Source organism: Dermacentor variabilis, chromosome 5, assembly GCF_050947875.1.
Source record: "Dermacentor variabilis isolate Ectoservices chromosome 5, ASM5094787v1, whole genome shotgun sequence".
Taxonomy (NCBI): Eukaryota; Metazoa; Arthropoda; class Arachnida; order Ixodida; family Ixodidae; genus Dermacentor; species Dermacentor variabilis.
This window is the reverse complement of record NC_134572.1, coordinates 47,964,694-47,990,785: the sequence shown is the minus strand read 5'-3', so window position 1 is coordinate 47,990,785 and position 26,092 is coordinate 47,964,694. Positions and strand designations below refer to the sequence as shown.

Sequence of the window (26,092 nt, the reverse complement as noted above, 5' to 3'; positions counted from 1 at the left end):
GCTCAAACTGACAGGGTCGGTGAACTTGCAGCGGCTGTCCCGGCTTTGGGTGGATTACTTTCGTGGTGTCCTGTTCTGCGCAACAACAAAAAAATCTACTTGTTTATTATATAGGAGAACCTCACTGTGCCTTGCAAACAGCAGCCGGCTAGCTCGAACTTATGCAAACCAATACGAAAAACCGATGTTAAGGTCAATGCTTGCATAAGTGCTCCTAATTTGTAAGAAAGTTATGGGCCACAGGGGTGCGTGTGAGCGACGATTTAACTGATACTGCCCATTCTAGACTAAACTTCGTGTTGACTACAGCAAGTAATACACAAGAATCGCGCGCTCGAATTAGCCTCTGAAGTTGCATGCCTATACGTGAACACCGTTATTCACGCTGGGTGTTTCCTCTGGGGTGGCCTTATCCATAGACATAAAATCATGCGCCCGAATGCAACTACCACACACTAAAGAAATTGCACCATTAAAGGCATTGTCTCGTCTCTATATACTCTCCACATTACACCCACAAAAACGCCATTTGGGCCAACTAATATTCCCATTATAAGGGGTGAGTCTTTCTTTTAGAATTGCATCCTATAGTTACCTAACGTGTGTTTTGCTGTAATACGAATTACAGTTTATTTTTACGTCGATATATTTTAATCTGCCTCTACCTTTTCGAGCAGTGAACTCGCACAAACCGCTTGGAAATAGACACTTATGAGTTTTTATTTGCTTCACACGTCTACGTGTCTAAACACCCATAAATTCTGGAATGTGTGTGTTTTCACACAAAACAAACTTTTAACGCTTGTCAACGTTGTTTTTTGTTGTTGTTGTTGTCCTCTCTTCTTTTGTGCTTCTACTCTTGTAAGACTATCAAATACCGGCTAGACCAAAGTGTCACCCTTTAGCACATTGAAATTCAAGCAAGCGTGCACGAAGGGTGTTCTGCTAATGAATGAACTCATTTTCAAAAATTTCAGGTAATATAAAAGCGCAGAAAGGGTGTTTTAACACCAAATCGACCTTTAAGGGTGTTATATTGCTCAGTGCGTACGTGAAATTTGTATTATTCAGTGAAACTTCTTGGCCCTCTCCTACAGATCATCTAAATTCGCAAACTCTTAGGTACTATGCAATTTATTACCAGCTTTTAGTTCATCAAGCGTGGCCTGCACTCTTGGACATTTTCAGCAGACATGAAACGTACAGAGGTGTTAAACATAACGTATTATGCTTAATATTTTCTTCGTTTATGTTTAATTACTACATATCGCTTCTATAATGCATATAAAATCGATGCACATAAGAAAAATAAATTAATTATTAAGCAGAAAAAAAGGACGAACGCCTTCCACAAAGGGGCCTCGCCCCTACGGAGTGCTTGTTTTTTTAACCACGTGTTTAGGAGTGCTAAATATTCTTGGCAGATATGATGGCGTACTACAATTTATTCTTTTTACATCTCATTATTATTTGTTGCCCAATGAAACGCTTAGTGCCGAAGGCCCATTTTCTCACTCTCGTTTCACGCTTGTTTCCATATACTGGAAGTTCTGACATCTTAATCAATTTCCCTGTTTCGTCGCCGTAACTTTACCGACAGCTTCGAAAATTGAAAGTCTATCAATGATGTCTGAAGCGAAGTAGGTCATCGTATAGTCTTCCTGAATCAATAGCAGCCAAGACAAATACTTTAAAGGAAATATAATACACCAGTATTTAAAACAAACCCGTAAACAATAAGGTTAACATACTCACAAACCTAGCGTGTGATTGTTATGCTTGTGACACAATTACGGCGGTCATTGAAAAACCTCGCCTTTGGAGCGGTATCATGCTGTGCCATGCATCGGCACAAGTAACGGCTATGATGTCCGCAAATGAGCATATTGATTGTTGAACTCCTAGTTCCGCAATTTGTGTAGTTCATTTTGTCCAGTCTCGTGCGCCCGCAAAAATTCTGTGGTCTAACAAGTTATTGTGCACGTGTCTGTAAAGAAGTGCGGGTGGATCGAGCCAAAGTGTTCTGAAAACTCTTTTTTTTCCTTATCTGTCTCTCCGGTGGACATATTATCGTGAGCTCATATCACGCGCAACTCTTCTGACAGCGCCCTTAGGCGCAATTGCTATTGCTAGACGCGTGCGCAACATTCATGCGCCTCTTGCAAGTAATCGCAGGTATGACATGTATCACTATAATTTGGCCGTTCTCCACATTCCGTTTCGCATGAGATGGCAGCTTGTTTCTGTTAAGTTAGGACAGATACGAAAAAGAAACTGCGGTGGAGGAAAAAAATACTAATGAGAAATGCCTGTGGTTTCATTTGCCAAAACCACGATATGAATGGCAGGCACGCCGTAGTGTGGGAGTCATTCATTTGGCCTCCTCGGTTTCTTAACGTGCATGCAATGCAGTGTATACGATGTTTTTGTATTTCGCCCACAGCGAAATGCGTTTGGCGGGATTCGATCTTGCGACCTCCTTATTAGCACTTCAAGCCACTTGCCACTAAGCCACAGCGGCGAGTAAAAACAGAAACAAATAAAGTGAACTGGGAGAAAGAAGTTCTGCATAGTGTCTGAATTTCGTAGTGCATAAAGGAATCCTGTTAAAGGTATTTACAAAATTACACAGAAGAAAAACTTTTCGTTGTTTATTTGACATTCGAAGATATGCTAAGCGGACGCACACGCTAACTAAGTGGACGCATGCCAAAGGACGCCAGATTTTAGTAATCATCCTTTCAGGTCCTCTTCACACCGCAACATGTCAGCGGAAGACGTGTCTCAGTTTGTTAGATTGATACAGGCGTAGATGTGAGTTAACGCAAAGCATGAGGGCAATGTGGCAAACACAATCCAGGATTCCAAATACCGAGGCTGAGCGCCGAGCAACCGAACCGGCAAGCGCAGCAGTCTTGTACTTACGAACACACTTTTTTTTGCTCCTGTCCATTGCAGCCCATTCTCCGCAGTCGCACTTCGCACCGAAACTCCACTCCTTATTCAGCACAGCAGTGGCACCCTTTCTTTTGCATTCGTCAATGAACCAACCGCGAACTGAAAAACGGTGACAAAAAAAGCTGTGTGTGTGTGATTTGATTATGGTTTATTGGTTTCGGTGGAGGATATTTGACGCGCTTCTCCAAATTAAGCCCGGTTCGCAAGCACAGACTGAACGAAGCCACGCGAAGAATTCCTATAGCACCTGCGCAAGTTTAGGTATCGGTAGTAAGGAGCCACAAAAATACGCTTAATATCGCAAGCTTCTGCAGATGCAGCAGGCGTGTTCACAGTGACAGAGGAGCCAGCCATCTCTGAAATTCTGACAGAGCATTTCTTTTCCTATTTTAAGAAAAATTAAAGTGAGGCATAAGTTTCCACATATTTGTGGCAACGCAATTTCGCAACGCACATTAATGAGTTTGCCGTCAGTGCGCCTGCCTTGTACACATTTGCGATTGTTAAGGACAAGCGCTGCGTACGTTGAATGATTCATTACACCACGTTTCACTACAGTGAATCTGATAACATGGTATAATAAATTATTTCAAAATATTGGACAATAAGCGGGCGATATTATGCGGAGCTAGAAAGGATAAATAAAAGGCATTGCCCTTCTGGGCATTGCAATCGTAAGGAATGTACTTTCTCATCACACGTTATTGTATGCACAGAAATTACGTTAACACTAACAACTATTTTAAAGAAACAAAATTACCGCGTCCTTTATTTGCTCAGTAACAATACGAAAAAACCCACTAGAAACGCGACAGTTCGAGTCTTTATGTACATTCTCAGCGAAGCGCAGTATCCTCGACTGTCGATCAAAACGAACTGTTGTGCTCTAGTATCACCAAGCATCACCAAGCATGAGGAACGCAAAAAACAGTGCCGGAAATCTAATGTGGTGCCCTTTGCTGACTGAGCTTGCTTTGTCCCTACTTGCGCTGCCTCTTTCGAACGCAGCCGTCGAACGCGTGTCCAGCCAGGTTTCGTGGAGAAAGAATACGTTGACAAACTGCATGTCAAACGAGACACTGAAATGTCTCCTTCACGTTACGTTTGGTTTGGCAGATAGGGGGAACTCCTGCAAAAATTTTCAGCTAGATGAAGTTTCTGTCGCATTTCAACTGGGCAGTTCTATATGGTCCAAGTAGCAGTGGAAATTAATTCAAATGGGGCCAGATTGTATATTCAATCTACTTGCGTAAATCCCCAGTGTGAGAAGGATAAACCGGGACTACACGCTATGTTTTGTTTTTTGTTCTTGATTTTCTTCAGCCAGCGACGCATTACGTGAAAGTTGCAATTGTTTCATGGTACATCTTGAATGTTGCATATTATTACAATGATAGGCTCTGTAAATATGTGAAAAACGATGTTCGTCCACATTGAAGACGGCAAGGCAATTGCTCACCAAAGGTCGGTGAGTGATCGCCCTGCCAACGTTAAAGTGATAACACGTCGGTTTTCATACCGCACTTCTGCGACAATTCTTTTCCCTTCAAACTTTGCGCGTACGAGTAATTACGATTACGGCTTGCTTCTTATACGCACGTACTTTATCATCATTGTAATTTCTCTTTGTTTGTCTTACTGGTCATTACATTGTACTTTGCTTACGCGTATTTTCTAGCTGGGAGGAAAAAAAAGAATGCGTTCGATATACATAATAGGTGCTTGTGGTACTGTTACGTCCATATTTTATTATTTTTGAACACATCGCAGTGGTGGATGGGCAAATATTTCTTGCCAGTTTTTTATATATATACAAGGTATATATAAGGTTCTACTGACTTCCTATTCTGATGTATAGTGCTTGGATTTGTTAGACAATTGGGTTTACTTCGTACTTAATTTCATGACCGCAGTGCGCAACACATACAAATCGATTTTGTGTCCTCTCTAGTGGAATTACATTTCTTTATTCTTTTTTTCAAGGCGCACTGAATATAAGGTACACAGCCCCCCCGCGGAAATTTGGCAACACGCGCATGCATGCCTACAGTCACAGAAACTTACATACACTTTTTCACATTGCACAAATCTCACCAGCGAATCCCTGTTCAAATATTGCGCATTTCAACTCTTTCCGGTACTAGTATCTCCTCGATCATTACCAGCGCCCTAATGCAGGCGGTAATGAAACCTAAAATTTTAATTCACCTCTTCTGTTATGGGCCAGCAGTTCGTTCTGTTTGTTCCCACTCAAAGGTTAATTGCAGTGCCAACTATCGCTTCTTCACACGAGGAAAATGCTAGAAGGGTTCTAGTTTTGTTCCAGAGTCCAGTGTTCTTCCAGACGGCAGCATTTTCTAACTCAGCGTCGAGCTGCTTTCGAGTAAATTGGAAAAGAACGAGAGAGATCGGGAGAGAAATAGCATGTTTATTTTATGAGTAAAACTTAGGAAAGGCATCCTTATTTTAATGCCTTGAGGTCAGGCCGCCTCTTGGGAGCACGATCGTGAACAGCTGAAGCTGATCCTCGGTGTTGGAGCGGCAATATTGTTGTTGAATGTTATAGAAAAATGCCTCGGGTACATCGAGGCGCGAACTGAAGTTAGCTCAGAATTTGGCTCAGTAAATGCGAATAACGTAATGAGTAAATCGGAAAAAAAATTCTTCGGTTCATTGTAACAATAAGTGGCGTCCAAGTCAGCGTCTGAGTGGCAGCTCTCGCTAGAATTCTTTACGCACATCTTGACGTCATTGTTGTGTTGGTTGCATGCAGCGAAACTAATTCTGGAGCCGGAAATACGCGGGGAGATTTCGACCCCATCTACATCATCTATAACACACCTTCAGAACATCATGAGTTGTTTTCGCTATCGTTTTGGCTACTTCTCGCTCACGAAAAATTTGGGTCTGGCTATTTTTGGGCTACATTTTGAAATGATTTGGCTATTTTTGTTGGGCCATCTGGCCACCTTAAAGACGGCGCGTTTTCCCTCCGCTTTCTTTCATCGCGCGCGCCAGATTGAGCCGCAATCATCGGCTTCCCTCGTGTGCTTTCACTCGCACAAGCAGCATACGAAACGCGGCGACGCTGTTATCACCCTTGGACTTTATACGGGACATCACGGCAACGGCGACGGCAGATATGTGACTGGGCTGTCCATATAATTGCTATCGCAATAAAACAAAAACGTAAGAAATTGTGGTATCACTTACTCTTGCAGTTTACCGATAGAGATTCTACCTTTGGGCAGCCACATCTTGCATTGTTAACCCCATTTTCAATGCAGGCGCCATACGTGCACTCGGTGGTTTTACACGTTCTTTTAACTGCAATAACAAAAGTGAACCAAGAATAACTTTTAATAAATGCAATAATCAAGGCACAACACTGTTTGAGTTCAGTGGTGTTGGTAAGAGTAAACATACCATCAATCACCAGGAAAGAAGCAGCGAAATCACATTTTTTAAGACGAAGATCTAACAAGAACCATCTCGCGACAACACCTTTTAGATGGTGTTTACTTATATTAATAAACAGGTTTATAAAAAGCGGTGATTTACAATATGTATTCGAAAGTCGCAGTACACTGAACATTGCGTGAGCAGTGCCATAATTTATACCAGTATGTTCAAGCCGTCATGACGTTTTATGGCTACCGTCGTTTTTATAAAGAGTTGTAAATTTGCTGTACGCTCAGTATCTAGAGCCGATTTTTCACAAAAGATTATAAATTGACAACTTAAGCTAAAATAAATTATTGTAGAAACGAGAAAGTCAAGCAGAAACAAGAAATTATACTTACATAAGCACGTTCCCTCTGTAGCATCGTAATACGTGTCATTTCGCTGACATCTACATACGAAAGCGTCCGTTTTATCAGGGACCACTTCACATTTTTCGGTACCGCAGAACTTGTTCCCGAAGTGAGAGCATACATCTGTGAAAACGAAATCAAGATGATGGTTAGAAGGAATAGATAACCATCTACTATAAGCACCTGGTTAAATTGTACTGCTGACAATGAAATCAAAGAGCTCACTTTCGAATAGATTTTATAGATACTAGCTTTACAGAAATTTCCTTTGTTCAAGTCGGTATAAAATTCTTCTGCTGAAGTAGTAATAGACTCGGGCGCTCTCCGCAACTACTACATCAAATTATCCTATGGTGCGAAAAATACGGATATGGCACATAATATATTCTAATAGTACTATTGGAGGGCAAAGACAAGCATTAGTGTTGTTTATACAAGGCGAACGCTGAAGGCACCAGCTGACGCTAGATCATGGCGGCCGAAGCGCCCCAGCAACAACAGCACTTCTTCGTCGTCGTCTCTTGTCTGCATGTCCTGTTCTGCATCGCGACACTACGCCGCCAGGGTTGTAGCGCCTACCCGACGCAAGCGATTATGGCCCGGCAAAGGCACGCACGTAGGTCTTTAAATGGGAGACATGAACAACATAGCTTCTTGGCTGTACGGACGACGGGCCTGGCTTTTCTGGAGCAATCTCGTACGTCGCATCCAAAAGCTGTCGCAGGATTCGGTAGGTACTTGAATATGACGGCAGAAATTTTTCCGAGAGGCCCACACGACGAAATGGTGACCACAAGAGCACGAGGGAGCCAGGTAAATACCGAAACCTCCGTATGGTGCTTATCGTGAATGGGACTTCTGGGCCGCCTGGGAAATCAATGAGGCAATCTGACGGGCCTGTGCTGCCATAGAAATCGCATCGCGGGCATAAGCGGTGTGCGGCTGTGTGACTTGTGGAAATAGTGTCCAAGGGCAAAGCAGGATCATGGCCATACAGCAGATAAAACCGTCAGTAACCTGCAGTGTCATGGCGGTACGAATTGTACGCGAAGGTGACATATGGCAGAACAACGTCCCAGTCCTGAAGATCTGGAAAAACGTACATAGCTAGCATGTCGGTAACGTTCTGTTCAGTCACTCTGTGAGACTGTTAGTGTGTGGATGGTAAGGAATAGCTATTTGATGTTCAGTAGAGCATAGGCGGAGGATGTCATCAATGACCTTTGACAAGAAGTAACGTCCGCGATTCATGAGGAGCTGAAGTGGAGCACAGTGGTGCAGGATGACGTCGTGTAATGTGATGACGGCGAGCTCCCGTAATCGCTAAGCGCGTGGCGTAATCGGTTGCAACTTAAACCCATTTGTTGTCCTTTATTGAGAAAGGGAAATGGTCAAGTAGGTCGAGCCTCGCGCGAAAGAAAGGCTCAGTGAGAATATCAATGGGTTCGAAAATCCCAGCTGGAGCCATGGCAATGGGCTTCCGGCGTTGGGACAGGTCGCAAGCAGTCACATACCGGCGCATACAGCGGTAGAGGTCGGGCCAGAAGAAACGGCGCCGGACTAGGCCAAAGGTGCGAGTAACACCGAGATTCCCAGCGGTGAGCGCGTACCACAGTTGCTGAAACAGGTGCGTTTAAGGTGCCGCGGTGCGGCCAGAAGTAGGTTAGCACCATCAGGACGCAAGTTGCGTTTATACAGGACTCTGTCGGAAATACCGAAGAGACGAAGGGAAGGATTAGTAATTGGCGAGCTTAACCGATGCATGATGGTTCGCAGAACGGGATCATGGCGCTGTTTATCGCCAATGCTGAGGAAGCCTGAGATGGACATAACGCCGGTGTCAGATTCGTGACCTGTGGCTTCCGGTGGGTCAACAGGGTGGCGGGACAAGCAGTCGGCGCCCTGATGTAAATGGCCGGATCCGTACACTACACGTAAAGTGTACTCTTGCAAGCGCAATGCCCAACACCCAAGATGTGCTGTAGGGGCCTTCAACGAGGACAGCCAGCACGGCGCGTCGTGGTCGGTAAGTGCGCGGCAATGGCGACCAAATAGGTATGGGCGAAACTTCGCTATTACCCAAAGCAGCGCTATAGGCACTCTCGCTCCGTGATAGAATCGTTTCCCTCGGCTGTGGACAGAAGACAACTCGCGTAAATGATAATGCACTCTTGGCCACGCTGAGTCTGGTCAGGAACAGTCCCAATGCCATGACCACTAGCATCTGTAGGGATTTCAGTGGGTGCTAAAGCGTCAAAATGTGCTAAAATTGGGAATTCGACAAGAGTCTGGTGAGTGCAGTGAAGGCTTCGGCCTGCCGTTGTTCGCACGCGAAAGCGACGTCGTTCTTTGAAAGCTCGGTGAGAAGGCGAGCAATGTCAGCAAAATTTTGAACAATTCGACGAAAGTACGAGCATAAGCCTCTGAAGCGGCCAACGTCCTTAGCTGAGCACGGCACAGGAAAGTCTTGCGGCCTGTCAGGGCTCACGCGGCGACCGCTGCGGAACTTCTTCTTGGTACCCAACACCTCCACCGAAATGTTGCGAGGCGGAGACAAGCACGAATGTTGTTTATGCAAAGCGAATGCTGAAGATACCAGCTGATACTATAACATGGTGGCCGAAGCGCGCCAGCAGCAACAGCCCTTTGGGTACCACGACATCGTGGGTTGCACCTTAACGAAATGGCTGGTTCACTCGCCCGCGCATCCTTCAATGGCTCTATCACATCTGTTTTGCCGACATCAGCTTATGTCACCGCAGAAATTTCTCTACATATCACAAGATTCTGCAATATCCATGCTAACCCCGTCTTCTGAACTCCACCATCTTGTCTTCCCATGGAATAATAATTGGTGTCCTTGAAGGCAATTGGAAGTTTCCTTTACAAACTTAATATATGGTATACCGCCCCTAAATCTTTACTTACACAGGTCTGGTCTCGCTATGTCCTCTCTACATTCTTTATGCAATGCACCTGAATCTATTGATCACTACTTTCTCTCGTGCCGCCGATTTTCTAGACAAAGAAAACTGAACCATTCTTTCTATTGGAACGATTTCACTGGGATGCAGCCACAGGAATGTATTTCTTGCATTTTAGAATTTTATTAGAGAGACAAAAAGAGTACCCTGCTGAATTTCTAAAATCATAAATTATTTCTATTGCTTCATTTCTTTATGTTAACTTATTTTTTTAATATTCTTAAAAATATTTTTATTAAACTTCTAAACGGCATTTCTTTAGTCCGACGCTCTACTATTCAAATCTAGTCTTTCTTTAATTCTAAACGTACGGGAAACCGCCTGCTTCTTGGCCAAACCCCCAGAGTGGGTATGCGCCAGTGTTAAGGAGACAAGACAAGACTTCATCGCCTTCGCCTCTTTACTGCATGCCCTGTTCGGCATCGCGACAATATAGCATATGATTCTGCATCGTGACTATGTTGCATATGATTTATTTCCCGGTATTATTCCCCGAGACCATAAGTTCAGGGTGAGTAGATAGCTTCGGCGCTGCATCCGAAGTGGTATAACGAATCAAATAACTCTATGTAGGGTACCATGTTTGGACTGCTTGGGTATAATTTCAACCACACGTACACGTAGTTTTTGTCAAGCACGAGTTCTTGCGAAACTGTAAGACCGCCTGCCAAATCACCTGAACCACCGAAGCGAAATGGTAATTAGTGCAGGAATAAGTAGCAATTTCATTCCAATTCTTTTCTGTTTCTTTATCAACTTTATCAACAGTGCGCGTCCACCAGTCGTGAAAAAGTCGTAATAAAAAAAAGAATAGAAGGTAACGAAATCATTTGCTTAATTACACGGGCCCACAGGACAGGGGGGCCCAGTGTGTAGCTATAATAGATGCAGTGTTTGCCCGTTAACTGTATTCGATAACTAGAGGTAGCAGATTTTTGGGCATTTTAGATTTTTCTGCACGGTCATTTTGTAGCCCGCAGATCAGTTTCCTATCGGCAACAGTGTAAAGACTGAATGTTGCACACGCTGCACCGGGCCATTAAATTGAACACAACCTGTTTGAACAGCACAGTGCAATAAAGTTGAGAGTTCAGGAGAACGCAGACAATCGCTCTTGCCATGTGAAATACTTGTGCAACGTCTATACCCAACTTACGCCAAATGCGTTTCAGTGCGAGGGCAGCGAGAGTTGCAGCATGTGTTTTACAGGCAGTACGAGTGAGCAGTTGTTCACCCATTCGATCAGCCATTAGTTGTGAGAGTACTGAAGCTCGCTCGTAGCAAGAGCCTGGACTTCTGATTTTTTTAATATGTGACGTGTGATAATCCTAACCCAAAAGTTCCTGACCCACCATGCGTCGGTATCGAGTCCCGTAAAACTCCAAAGGCTAAGATATTTTTCGCGACTGGTCTCGTAAATGGGGCTCACAAATACTGCACATTACACTGGTGAGCACATTATTCTAATTCGAAGTATGAACGTAGCACATACTGCGCTCGTTCCCTAAAAAAAGAAAGAGACACGTAGGGATTCGCTGCAGCCTGCAGCTGATGATTCGCGATGGGATCGTGACAACGGGAAGGCTACACCTGAAAGCTTTGTCAAACTGCCAAAATCTAAAGCAAAACGCCTGCTGAGCTCGAGGTCCCGGGTGCGATTACCGGCGGACGCACTTCCATGGGGACAAAATGAAAATACGCTCGTGTGCTCATATTTTTGTGATTTTAAAGAATCCCATGGGATGAAAATGAACCTAGAGCCCTCGCCACGGTATCGCATTTAGCCCCGGTGTTCCTTTGTGACTCCATGAATCAATAAATCAATACAAAGAGGATTAAAAAAATTCCCGGACACTTTTAATCTTCACCCACCTTTGTGATTTAAATTCTGTCAGCTGTTCAATACAGCAACCGCATGTGTGTTCAACACACAAGTGTTCACTAAAAGTGCTTTGCCGTACACGCGATGGCTGCAATAATTATAGCAAGGATAACTTAATCGCTCACCTGGTGTTGGAGGTGCAGGAGGATCTTGCAGTCCGTCATGAGGAATATCTTTGCTCGCGCACCCTCCGATGAGCGAAATAGCGGCAACGAACAAAGTAAGACTACGCATCTTCACTGTCCCGAACCACCGCAGCTGCCACACCTTTCACGGCTGCACTACAGGCCGGTGCTGACGCCTCAACATATGTCACCCGGCGCTATGGTGTAAGCTCTTATCTCAGTGGACGTTTGACCTATATCGTTTATGGTGTGCCGTCCTTTATCTGCTGCCAATCAGCCCTCGAGAGATTGAGCTCCGCAGTTCCGTTGCCCGACGCCCTTCACCTTGCCCTTGCTCCTCGCCATTTGTAAGTTATGCGCTTAGATAGCACGTAGTAGTTGAGCGCGAATAATTCGTTAAACAAGCGGCGCGCCGCCATTTCAGTGGGAGAGGAAACTGAATGGGAAGAAATAGGCAAAGAGGTCAAGTAGACATCGTTTCGGTTTGCTACCATCTGCACGGAGGACGGAGTTAAGGAATGAAGAGGACGAAAGAAATGATAGAAAGAAAGAAATGAAAGAAAAAATAAAAAGAAAGACGGCAGTTTCGCCACAAGGGAGAAGCAATGAATGCGATAGCAACATGTTAGAAATTACACAAAGTGTAAGACTTCTAACTGCAGTGGCAGTATGAATTCAAATAAAAGAAAACTAAGTAAAAACGAGCTTTTGTACAAGAGGTCCTCTGTTTGAATGCTACCATTAGAAAACTTGATTTATATTTATTAATTAAAACCACCGTCTTTCTTAGTGATTTTGCTACCACTTTTCCGTACTGGTTATGTTTCAAATCTGTTTCCCGGGCCGATCCCGGAGTTTGACGCTCAAGCTCTGTTATTGTTTCGCACTTTTAATGTTTAAGTCTAAGAAGATTTCAGGTGAAAGGCATGCGCTGTCAGTGTTTTGTCTCATGACATTTTTTGTGGGCTTCCATTCTCAAAATTCCTCAGGAATAATTTTCTCAGGAATGTACGACCTGGTATGAGCAACGTTATTGATAGAATGGTGTGCCAATATAACCCGCATATACCGCATGTCGTATAGCTTAGAATGACATATAACATACATATACCTAAATACGTACGAGATCTCACGACAATGGTGGCGACGACGACGGCAAGAATTTGCTTGGAGTGTCCATATAATTGCTATCACAACTGGGTGTCGCAAAGGTGTCGCTTTGTTTAGAGGTGCACTAGGGAGTCTACATGCAAGCGCTTGCACGTAGGCTGCCTAAGGTGCACGTCAAAACAATAGCCGCTCACTGAGGTCTGTCGACTCGAGAACTGAAGCAATGAGCGCATCGCTTTCTGCGGCTTTTGAAACGTGTAGTTACTGTCCTCCAAACACCTTGGTCACATAGAATACTTTCGTATACAACTGCCCTAATGTGGTGCGTAGCAGAAGGCGCGGCCGTCTTATATCGGAAACTGGATGCACAGGAGACGTTAAATAAAGATGGAGGACGCTTAATCTTTGACTTTAAGAGTGGAACAGGACAGCATTCAAAGATTCCGGACTGCTTCTCACGTTTCCATACAACTGCAGCTTATGTAACCGTAATATTTACCGAGAAACGATGGCGTCGAACACCATGCACGAAGGCGAACTTTATCGAAGAAACCAGGCCTCTCGAGTGGACCGATCTTCTGTTATTGTTTCACACTTTCAATATTTCAGCCAGATTTAACATAAAGGGCATGCACTGTCGGCGTTTTGTTTTATGACATTTGATTGTGGGCGGTCATTCTCACAGTTCGTAAGAACAGTTCTGTAGATATTGTAAGACAAGGTATGAGCAACTTTAATTATAGAAGAATAAATTTACGACCTTAAATATATATATATATATATATATATATATATATATATATATATATATATATATATATACCAAGTAATTTTTGCTTACGGGACGCCCGACTCTGGACGCGGACAACGGATCTTCTGCGACAAGGGGCCGTTAACGCTGTCACGTTGAAGCTCCTCATTGCCGCAACTTTGGCACGAAAATGTGCTACTCACCTTAATGAGCAAGTGTTTCAAACATGGGCACATCCAGGTATAAGCGACAAAATAAGGTTTCAAACAAGCGTTTCCACTTTGTCCTTATAGAACCTCCAGCGCGTGTTGTTTTTTTATGCGGAACCATCAAATGGACCATTGAGCGAAAAGGCAGGAGTTCCGTCTGTGGCAACGAAATGGTACCTGAACTCGTATTGCCATTGGCTGCGACGCCACGTGACGAACTGCACCTAGACGGAGCAGAGCAGGCGAAAGGGAATACTTGCTGTCGCACTGACGCGCGAGGTATCGCGTGAGTGGAGAGGGCATTGCCGCGACGCCACGTCTATCTCGCTCTCGGCACGAGCGAACTTCGACGGGGCACAGAGCCAGAGTGTCCTAGATCACAGGCCTGTGCGCTCTGCTTTATGACGTGAGGCTACGTGGGCCGCCATTTCCTCGGTCAAGACCGGCGTGACGAAAGCCGGGACGTCAAAATCACCGCGGCTTACTGAGGAGCGTCCCCATCAGCTTCTATGGCAGTCGAGCAAGGTAGCATGACGTCATCGATCGAAATGCGCAAGTATTGTGCTATCTGAGAGGCGTTCGCAGAGTGGACGAAAGGGAACACCTGCTGTCACACTAGCGCGCAGGTGTTGTGTGAGGGTAGAGGGCATCGCCAGTGGGTGGACAGTGGGGATAGTTTCGGTATTGGCAATAAAGCGTCGCCATGACACCGGTAGCCAAAGCAAAACTCAATAACTTTTGCTTATGTGGCTCTATCTTTTCAAACTACGTGACAATAAAGTGAAGTGGTGCAATTATGGTAGGAGTAAGATGTGCTTCTGGCTATTTTCTTTTTCGGTGTCTTATATTTTTATTTTGCCGCTTCATTTGTGTTGCGCCAATTGGCGGCGCTCTCGCTCTTATCGCTTCGGCTGCCATTCCCGTAGTCTGCACCTGCCGCTTTCTATGCACGTGCACGTTTTTTTTTCATATGCTTTGTAGTTTAAAGCTTTCTTTCTGTGCCTGCGAATGTTCCGGTAATGTCAGAAAAACTGAGAAAAGGATACAAGGCTTGCTGCGCGGCTGTGTGAGGTGGCAACTCGGGGAGCAGCACGAGAACGAAATATTTCCGTTTCCCAGCGGACGAGAGGGAGGCACACTTCTTCTGCAATCGTTATGAAGAAACAAGCGCTGTTCATCAAAACAGCTGTAAGAAGAAACGAAAGATCTTCTGAAGTTGTTTTCAAGTGAATATCTTCTTTTTTTTTCTAGGAGGGAGGGGGGGGGGGTTTGGCGCACTTTTTTTTGCGATATTGTAAGAAACTGAAGCTACTTCGCCGAATGATGCTAGCTGACGCGCAGACGGAAATTTCGCTGCGGTATATGTCAGCGGTTACTCTTCGTTTATTTTCTAGAGTAGAAAACTTGCAATTTATATCGGCCCAAGGTATTTGAATGCTTGCTGCAGAAACTGCTTACTCTGAAGAGCATTCCGCGACCAGTTTTTTGTTATTACCGCCTTTGAATGGTCATGAGCACGGCAGAAGGAAAAAGAAAAAGATCAATTACGTATCAGTCAGCGTTTTCGTTTTGAATTACAGGAAGTTCTAGTTACCTAAGTGACGACATAGGTTAGCTTCACTTTTCAACCTGTACCTAGAAGGGCAGAGTTATTTAGTCGATTCTTCGTACCCTCAACTTTCGTTTCGCCGTTAAGTGTTCTTTAATCATTTGAATTATGGGTTTTTACGTGCCAAAACCACTTCCTAATTATGAGGCGCGCCGTAGTGGAGGACTCCGGAAATTTTGACCACCTGGGGCTCTTTAACGTGTATCTAAATCTAAGTAGATGGGTGTTTTCGCATTTCGCCCCCATCGAAATGCGACCGCCGTAGCCGGGATTCGACCCCGCCACCTCGTGCTCAGCAGCCCAACACCATGGTCACTGAACAACCACGGAGGGTTTCTTCTTTAATAATGACCACGCGGTACTTTGCCCATTTTTTTCAGATGTGACATATGGCGAACTTACGCTAAATAAGGTAGAAATTTGGCTGTCATGGGGACAGGTGTACAACCGCTACGGCCTGTGCTCGGACCGACCCTATCGTGGTCAGTGCTCGAGTGGAAGAGGGGTCCCTGATCCATGAGGGTAAGGAAGTTATTAGTGGTTGCCAATCTGCGCTTCTGTAATTCATTATTTTAGTACGAAAACCACCTGACAGGTGACGGCGCAAGCGCTATGAGCACGGCGAACGCTCTTTTCCTCGTCGTCTTCTACGGCGCCGAGTGCCCTGTGATGTTAGGCAGCGAAATTTGCTCCACGTGCGCCAAGAAACCGCGTGATAATCAGTTTCTCGTTATCGCTTGTTCATCTGCGGTGTGCGTCATTCCCGATTATAGGCTAAACTAAAAGCCGAACAGTTTTCGTTGACATTGAGCCCATTCACTTTCTTAAAATGAGGCGCCTCGCTTGGCGCTACAGCATACGGCACGGCGAAGCCACTTATTGCCGCGCGCTGCCATCTTATTCCTAAGTTAGGTTTCATGGTTTGTAGCAGAAATTCTTCCGGAACAAAAATTCCAAAGCACAGTTGCCCAGTAGCTTTAAACTATTGGGAAATAGTCTTGCTCTTATGGGTATCTTGCAGAAAAATCAAGCCAATGTAAATAAGACGCGCAGTTATCTAATCCTTAAGAAGCTGAATCAAAACTTTCATCGCTCAATAAAACTAGCTCTAAAAACTGATGCCTAGTATTCTCAGCCAGCTATTGAGAAACCAGCAATGCTTAACATGTTGCAGGAATACATGGCAGCACTAAAACATGAAACCTTGCTTATAAAATTTTGGGGAAGTATTTATACTTGAAATCCTGCAGCCAAATATAATCAGAACTAATCTGCAGAGATTAAAAGCACCAAGTTACCAAAACAATTCCGTTTTTTGTCACGTGCACTGGAAATTTGACAATTAACGGGCTTTTCATTTCGTGTTTCCATAAACGGGAAGCGATGTCGTATATGGCACACATGTGTTGCCAATGTAATTCGCTTTAGAATGGTACATGACACCGAAGCATAGACAGGGCGCTGCGCTTGTCCCGGATGCCTGTGTGTAGTGTTCCTTGACACAACATGCAGCTTCGGCGAAAATTTGCCAACTAATCTGAGAAGATATTCTGATGATGCATCTGTCTTTACAGGTTCTACACTGTCGCAATGAGGCCAAAATCGTAAAATATAGCCACCAGATCCTACAGACGTCACCAAGCGTCTGAGAGATGATACCAAAGATAAAGAGCTGCCGAAAGATTACCGCGGGGGAAGCACTAGAGAAGTTGATGTATGTATGTGATCTTGAACAGAAAAAAGTAAGTTTTCACACAGATGCGTTGCACACAAGTTGTAAGAAATTAGAAGCCGAAGGATGTTGAAAACAAAATCTGAAAAAAATAATAATTCAAGCAGTGTATCAGACCACAAGCGGAATGTCGTTTTCCCCTCGCGCATCATCTACGCTAAAAATTTTGTGCTGGGCAGCTATTCATTGTCATTTGGAACAATATCGGCGCGATAGCCTGTTCGCTGCCTTGAAATTGCGTTTTCATTGCAATGAAATACTTTATTGCTGTGGACATCTACTGAAAACATTGGGGTCCTTTTATGCATAAACTCGCGTTCATTGTTCTTATATTGTACCTGTTAGTACTTGCGCGTGCTAAAGTGTCCTTTTTTAGTGTGATCACTTCATGTATCTATTCAAGCAAATTTCTGTTGTTGTTTTATTCTATCAGTCAAATGTTGTGTTTGGAGGCGTACTGCTTCCGACCTCTCCGTTTCAGCTCTATTTAACACAGGCTATCAACTAGCTACCGCAGAAATTCCAACCTTTCAATACGCCAAAGGGAACGGCTATCTTATGAGGAGCAATGCTTCCAGAGCAGTAAAATTTTAATAAATATCGTAGCACGCCACATGAACTCACAGGCAAACCCTGGTCGCTTCTTTGTCATATCTGTGTCATATCTGTGTCATCTTTGTCATATCTGTGTCGTGCAACTGCGAGTAGTATCACTCGCAGTTGATACGAACAATCTTCAATGACTAGAACGTAACGCGTCATGCAAAATGTCATGCGTGGCATCACACGAGATTTCTCCACTTTTTTTATTAAGTAAATGTGCATGAGCTTGACACCATGAATGATGCCTCCTGCTACTTTTCACTTAGGCTAACAACACATATCAAAGATAGGTCATTTCAAACAAACATACAAACAAACAAGAAAATAATATCAAATTTTAAAAGAGTGAACGTACTAACGCATAGTTCACAGGAAGATAGAAATGGCCTAATATACGTCTCAACACATACAATTTTCACAGCAGGTAAGCACCGGTAGCAAAAATAAATTAAAATTAATTGCACTGAGGTCACTCTCAATACACATGTAGTTGAAGCAAGCGCAGGATACAATACAATATTTAGAAAGTTACGTCATCATGAATAATTAACATACAACACTTTCCGATGAATGGAATGCCAGTGATAGAACCATATATATATATATATATATATATATATATATATATATATATATATATATATATATATATATATATATATCTTGATACACATCATAACATTGCACGAACTCATAGTGAATGACATAAGCGCCTTAAGTGCTTGTGCAAGCGCTTTTATCAAAGCAAACGCGGCTGCTCTTCGGCTATCACCAGCACGTATCATTTTCTACTAAAATCAGAGCACCTCGTAGCTTTTAGGAGAGCAGCTCTATGCGATAGGTGCAATGCACTTTTACATTGTGCACTTGGCGCAGGAGGTCTTTATCGGGGGACGATGACGCATGTTGCACACGATGATGTTATATCGCTCCCAAGTTGGCGCACGGAAGTGTCATCGCTGACGCACGCAGCGGCGTTTCATACAGATTTGTAAAAAACATAGAAAGAAGCGCAACGAGCCATATCTACTAAGTAGACCAGTGCTCTTGCTTCCTCGCCCATCAAACAGAAATGCTATAATGAGGACGTAAAGTCGTAGCGTGGCTTCAAAAACCTGGTGGAAATATTAATCTGCTCTGCTGCGCAGTTGCGTCTACAGACGTCCCGGTTAATCTCCCCGGCATTCCCACCCCATTTTTACCTGTCTAGTTACAGCAGCATCCTCGCGCAGATATTTTGACTTGAGCAGACCTTACTTCCTGTCAGGTTTCCATTCCAAAAACTGTACGTGGATCGTTTTAGGAACGATTTGGATTTTTGTCGACGATATTTCAGAAAAAGAAATTATGCTTTTGGCATTATTGGCAGTGTTGCGACCGGGCGTCCTTTACGCCACGGTGGAGTAAGGAATGTGGTGCTGGGCCTGACATTCAGGATGTTTTTAAACACATCTTTCTATTTACCTTTTGTACAACCCATAACAATGATGCAGAAAAGATGCTCAAGTTCATCCTATAGCCATCAATTCTCTAACACCAAGCGTCCGTCTCGTATTTTAACACGTCCGGCGTCCTGGTCCCGTCACCTTCCCACCATCTGGTGTCAGGAGATGGGTGGCAGCATCCCCCGGAAATCCATAGGTTTGCAGCCTTTTTGCTCCAAGGAGCTTCGTCCAAAACGCACTCACGTCCTCGTGCACGAACAGGGAAAGAATGTAATATAGGTCCTCGACTGCAGAGAAAGACACCATGAAGTCGCTTGAATGAATGTCCCCTTGCAAATTGCCCGAACCCGTTGGGCGATGTCCAACTGGCCGCCGTCCAACTGGCCGCCGGGAAACACCGCATGGTCTGCAGTTGGAAAGGGCTCCGACGAGGACGTTGGCTCGTTTACCATTGTCGCGTTCTCCGTGAGCGACTGGTTTGGCGAAGTAAATGCCCGATCACAACAGCACCAAATGAATACTGGCGTACTCGTAAGCGTGAGTGTAAGCGTGAGCGACTGGCGGCCAATGTGCAACAAGATCGTCGCGAGAATGCGACGTTTGACAGGAGTGTGCACAGAACTATTTGGGAATCGAACAAGATTCTCGTTTCACAGTGCACATGCGTCGTTAGAAAGAAGCTCCAAGATTTCCATCGCAATGAATGAATGAATGAATGAATGAATGAATGAATGAATGAATGAATGAATACATTTAGTCACTACTTGCGATTGAATGTATTGACGACAATCAGGCTGCCGTAATTAATTCTGTTATTACGCCGGCCCATTTCAAGGTAGCAAACCTAGTCGCCATTTGCATGAGTCACCTACGCTCAGAGGTGTTCAAAAGCGGTGGAGATGATGTCACCACAGTGTGGAAGCTACGAAGCCTGACTGGCTGAGATAACCAGCGATAGATAGATAGGGACGTCAGCAATAGCCCTGACGTCAGCCTCCGACTAGCATCCAAATGTTTGAACTCGCGTTTGTGTTCCACGTGGACCTTCAACGAGGATCTCGCAGGTGTCCGCATGCAGTTGCGCTGACGTAAACGCTGAATGGGCAGTCGTCTTTTCAGAGCCGAACACGCGAGCTCATGTCCATAGGCGCCATTAGTATACAGGCGATGCCTCTTCGTGAGTCCGAAGTTCTGGTTGCCAATGAAGCCGAGGGGAGTCCTTTACGTCGGCTTAGCTATGCCGTAGAACACCAAGGCTTGCCCGAACTGCTCGCTGAGTGAGAGATAAGTGTTGAGTTGGTGTGAACAAAATGCAAACAGTGGACCAAGGGAGCAAGAAGAGAATAAGGGTATGCCGAGGGTATCGACTTCATTGGTTATAGCCACATGAAGCCAACAGACAACGAAGCGTAGGAAAGCATGTGGGCCATTAACAGTTGTTCTAATTGAAATGTAGAAATAATAAGGAAACGGGAAATGAATGCGAACGACGAAACAACTTGTCAATAGTGAGAGCTTTCACCTTTCGCATTACGCGTGTGACGATTTATTGGCCCGTTGCTTGATCCTAAAGTTCAGATTCAACGTGACGGCAATGGCTGAAAGGATGTTCCACATGTTTCTACAGCCATGAAAGCGTGTGAGGCTGGCTGACACTCCTAGGGCTAGGTCTGGTACGAATACACAATACACAAGAAAGCGGACGGGTAGATATCCGTCGCCGTAGCTCAAACGGTAGAACATGGCACGCGTCATGCGGAGGACGTGGGTTCGGCTCCTACCAGCAGCGAGTGCTGTTGTCGTCCCCTACCACTTCGCTATTTCTTATTTCTATTAAACCGACTATTATTGTAACGTATGCTTTCTCGAGCTTCGTTGTGAGAATTGATGGGTTTATAGTAAGACGAAGGAGGTGATTGCTGAGGTGCAATCCACACAACCTTATATGTTAAACCCCATTTGCGCAGTGACGGTGACAGTTGCCACTTTGCGATGAAGGTAACTTTATGCGACTTAAGTTTCCTTTCTTGCCCCTGTGAAGTCTATCCTGTCTGCATTCTTTCCCAGTCATACAGCCCGCACTTGGTTATACTTTTGCCCTAAGTCACCGATCCTCACATGGAAGGATGCATACCCAATGTCCGTGTCGCTGTACCACTGCGAACTGCTTTTAACATAGCTGAAATGTATCCCTTCACCAGTGATAATCCTTCATGCATATAAGAACTTATAATTATGGAGTAGTTGGCGACATATTGTGCTTGTTTCCAATATTTGCAATCGTCAGTCAATCAATCAATCAATCAATCAATCAATCGACCGATCAAGCAAGCAAGGAATCACTCAATCAACTGCTCAAGTTGTGCGTTTTTCATGCACGCCCACTTCTATACGCGTCCAGTGCTGCTGCAGCTGCTGCTACTGGCGATCATGATGATGATGATCCTGGCGAATAGATTTCCTCTCGAAATGGTTTGGTGGCATGCCCCAGCGCTCCAGGCTGCTTATGCAACTTTATATTTAGAATGTGTTGTAATTTCCACTCCGTACTGTTTATAAAAGCTGACAGTCACTTCAGCACACGCTAAAGAGGATGAAGGCGAAAGCCTGCCCGCTCACGAGACATTCATTACATGACTGAAGTTTTCATTTTAATGCGTTGTTACTTCCTGTTACTTGTTTGCTCCCGCCAAAGGTCGTGAGTTCGAGTGCCGTAATTATATATCCCTGAATTAACTGCGCCTTGTATGAATTCGCCCTAATTGACACCAAAGTTCGCGGCTTCGACTCGCACGAAAGCTCGAGCATTCGAGTGCCTTAATTAACTCTGTCTTAATTACTAATGCATTTATTCACTTCATATTAATTGACACTACAGGTACTGGGTCCGACTCTCGACCTTCAAAATGTCAATTGGAATCGAACTTGAAGATATGACCTTTTCGCCCATATCTCCAAGTGGGCTCGACTCCCACCAAAGGTCGAGGGATCGACTCCCGCCGAAAGTCGTGGGTTCGAGTGCCTTAATTAACTATATTTTAATTAACTGTCTCCTAATTAACTTGCCTTAATTAGCACTAAAGGTCGTGGCTTCGGCTCTCACCTAAGATCGTGGGTATGAGTGCCTTAATTAACTTCGCCCTACTTAGCGCCAAAGGTCGCGGGTTCGACTCTCGACCTTCATGATGTCAATTCGAATCGAACTTGGAAATATGGCCGGTTTGCCCACGTCTCCAAGTGAGTTCGACTTGGATACTCGCAATCGTACCCACCAAAGGTCGTGGGTTGGGGTTCCGAGTGCCTTGCTTAATGCTATCTTAACCGTCCCTTAATTAACTTCTCCTTAATTGGAAGTGAAGGTGAAGGTGAAGGTGAAGGTTTATTTGCTTCTATTACAGAAACGGGAGCAGGAGCAAAAGGCTACAAAGGCCTGACAAATGGCTCCCGCTCCTATTGGCATTCAGCACTGTGGTACACAATATGAAATACATTGATGACCTCATATCGAATCATTGTTACTTTTGCAGTACGAAAAACTTATTCAAATAAAACTGAAACAGATTAGTAGCCACTAAAGTAGACACTAAAGGTCGTGGTTTCGACTCTCACCAAAGGTCATGGGTTCGAGTGCCTTGATTAACTCAATTTAGTGAACTGTGCATTAATTCCCTTTGCTTTAATTAACACCAAAGGTCGTGGGTCCGACCCCCACCGAAGGTCGAGGGTTTGACCCCGAACTTTAGTGCTATTTCATTTTTTTGTCATAACGCCGGACAGCGTAATGCCGGATGGTCTGATATTCGTTTCATGAGTAGCCTATCTAAAGCTTTCGCCTTAATAAGAGCATGATTGCCCTATTCCGTATCCGTCCATGTACCGTAGCAGTATGTTGAGCTGGGCTAGTTGTTGCGCGTTGAAGGCAATTTAACAGCGGAAAAGACGGGAGGAAGCGCATACAATAGACGCAGCATTGTTTCTGTCGTTTAGATCTGTCGCCTAAGCTTTGTCCCGTCCTTGCACTGTTCGCTCTCTTTCAGCTATGTATCAATTTTTATTATATACATATGCACCCTTACACTTCAGTTGCGCTGGGAAGTTTTATCCATCCATCCACGCCTGCTTTTTCACCGACGCCTCCGAGCACTGACACTGATTTCAACCGTCTGTGACCAGTAATAGCGGTACACATATTCTTCACCATCAGCGAACAACGCTTAAGAACCGTTGAACAATTTCTCTGCTACGCGCTTTATACCTTTCGCGCGCGTTACTTATTTTCGCGTTTCAGAGTCATTCCGCAGCTTGTCAAGTATTTTGTGGCCTTCTTATTGGTAACTCTCGTCACTGTAACATCACATATATCACTAGAGCTGCTATTCAGGCGGTGAGTTTTGTTTTGTTTTTGTTTCATTCAATGCCACCGACATCATTAAGTCACCCCATAAACAGGCCACTCCATTAAAAATCATCGGGAATACATCACACATATACTAGGTTTTATTAATTTAGTTCCTTCTGTTGCTGCTGTTCCATGACTGCTATATGGAACAATAATCACTGACAAATATTATATGGCGCATATTTGTGCGAATATGGCACGCCCAATATGCAGACGACGAGACGACAACAGATGTTTTGGACAAAGCGTCTCCAGCTGTGCGACTAAACGTTACCAGCAGACAATCTAACAGAAAAAAAAGAAAAAAAAGAAAGAGGTGCCGTTACTGTGTTTATCAATTGCGCAATGAGCCGATGTGCACTAGTTGATCGCGACCAATAATATACCGGGATATATGGTTGTTGTGCAATACATTACATATAAAAGCAAAAAAGTTGCCGATGCTGCCGCTGTACGGTCCTCGATTTTATCAATGTTATGAGTGGCCTGCGCAGACATATTGAAGTAATCTCCTTTTGCTGCCCCACACGTGACTCTTCGACTTCCGATAAGATAGTCGATAAGAAAGCGTCGCAGTTTGATGAAAACAGAATGTTGTTGCCAAAGCACCATGGTGATAATGCGAACCTGTCGCACGAAGTGCTAGGGGGCTACAACTGTGAATCTATGCTTCATAAATAATGAGGGTTGTGCCAATCAGCTTTTCACCATCAGCGGCGCAATACTCTAGTCCCTGCCATACTCTCAAAAAGATGAACAAGAGCCATCGCAGGTTGATTGTCAAAGTCAAGCGATAGCTTCCAGGTGGACCTGTTCATATATGCTGCTGGGGCAATTATTTATTAGCCCTACTGGTTTATGCAATGACGCCTGTGAGTGGTGTGGCGTACAGCCATGTCGGAGTGCACTTAGCAGAAAGTATCCAGCTTCGTGATATAGGGAGGCGTAACAGGCGGCCCCGCAAATACCCAACCCCACACCCGAGCAGTGGGAGGCCGTGCTGACTAGTTCGGACCCTCGTAACCAGCAGCAACTGGTGCGGCGGGCCCGGGAGACAGCAAGAGCCGCAGGAGCCCTGGACTAAGGGCGCCTCCCGCACAAGCAGAAAGACACCTGCTTGTCCTTTCTTTTTAATAAATGTTTCTCCTCCTCCTCCTCCCCCAGCTTCGTCTTGCGACGAGTCGAAAGACAGGCTGATGTATTCATTTTCCGTTAACATATGGTCATACCATCAGATATATGCTACGACCAGTACCTCGTGAAGTGTTACCCGCGCAACAAGTATCTTCTTTATGCGTCATACATGTGCCAGTGCTCCAGCATGACACGTCGTGTTCGACAGAGGAATGTTCTGTATGGCGTACACTTAACGCCAGTTCTACGTTCTCTTTAACGGCCTAAGGCGGGCTGCAGATGTCCATAACATCATACCGGGACCTGACGCCGCGACTATCACAGGAGTGTCCGTTTAACGTCTGTCGCAATAATAAATAACGTTAACCATTTTCTTGTACTGTGGCAGCTCCTCGTGTGTAGTTCTTTGTTCGCCTTCTACCCCTTCAGACTTGGTTGAAAATGATTGCTACTATCCGCCCCAGCATGCTGATGAACTACGTTGTCTCCTGGCCTAGTACTGGCACCTATTCGACCTTGGAGACCTCCCTCAAAGAAATACGTCCATCGTTAGGAATTAACACCGTCGACGGCAGTCAAATCTATCGGTGGCCCTACGGCACCTCTCCTATCTAATAACGACACATAATCCAGCAAGAAGTTACCGAGATACTTTCCCGTAACGTCATTGAACCTTCTTGCAGCTCACGTGCATTCTCTGCTGTACTTGTCTGAAAGGAGGACTACAGTTCGGTATTTTTCGTGGATTATCGGCACCTCAAAACGATCCCAAAGAACGACGCTTATCTGCTGCCGCATATTGAGGACTTACTGAATAGCTTTCATGGAGCGAAATATTTTTCTTCCCTAGACAATCGCTCCAGGTGTTGGCAAATCGTAGTCGATGACATAGAGTGTGTGAAGGCATTGATCAGTTCGAAGTGTTGCTCTTCGCAATGCAATGCCCCAACCAGATTTGAGTGTATGATGGACCCTTGCTGCCCGTCTTCAAGTGGCCCAACTGCAGCTTCTACCTCCGACTCGCGAGGGGCCTGTCGGAACGTCGAGCAAGGCTGGGCTCCATACTTAGCCTACCGACTACTTCAAGGTTGCACCTACACCGGGGACCCCGCTCACCGGAACATAGTATGGGCTCCTGCTCATATGGGTCTCGAGGGGAATGAGGCAGCCGATGCCGCCGCCCGCGCGCTCTCTCTCCAGGCTTCCTTTCTCGACGCCCTAGATGAGGATATCGAATTCAATCCCGCGTATTCTTTTAAAGACATTGTCCTGCATTACCAATCTGGCCGTAGCTTTTACCCTCGCCCGAGTAAAGGACTACCTAAGACAGAGGAGC

The 26,092-nt window shown here is 44.8% G+C and overlaps 1 protein-coding gene across 2 annotated transcripts in view; it reads right to left on the bottom strand.

Moving 5' to 3' along the window:
• The window catches only part of LOC142582545 (uncharacterized), a 386,945-nt gene that overhangs the window by 34,713 nt on the left and 326,140 nt on the right, over window positions 1-26,092 (bottom strand). For both annotated transcript variants that reach the window (XM_075692387.1, XM_075692389.1), the window contains 3 exons: window positions 6,762-6,896; window positions 6,172-6,285; window positions 2,926-3,057 (listed from right to left, as the gene is read on the bottom strand). In XM_075692387.1, the coding sequence (XP_075548502.1) occupies window positions 2,926-3,057; window positions 6,172-6,285; window positions 6,762-6,896 (381 nt within the window). The remainder of the gene's footprint in view (window positions 1-2,925; window positions 3,058-6,171; window positions 6,286-6,761; window positions 6,897-26,092) is intronic.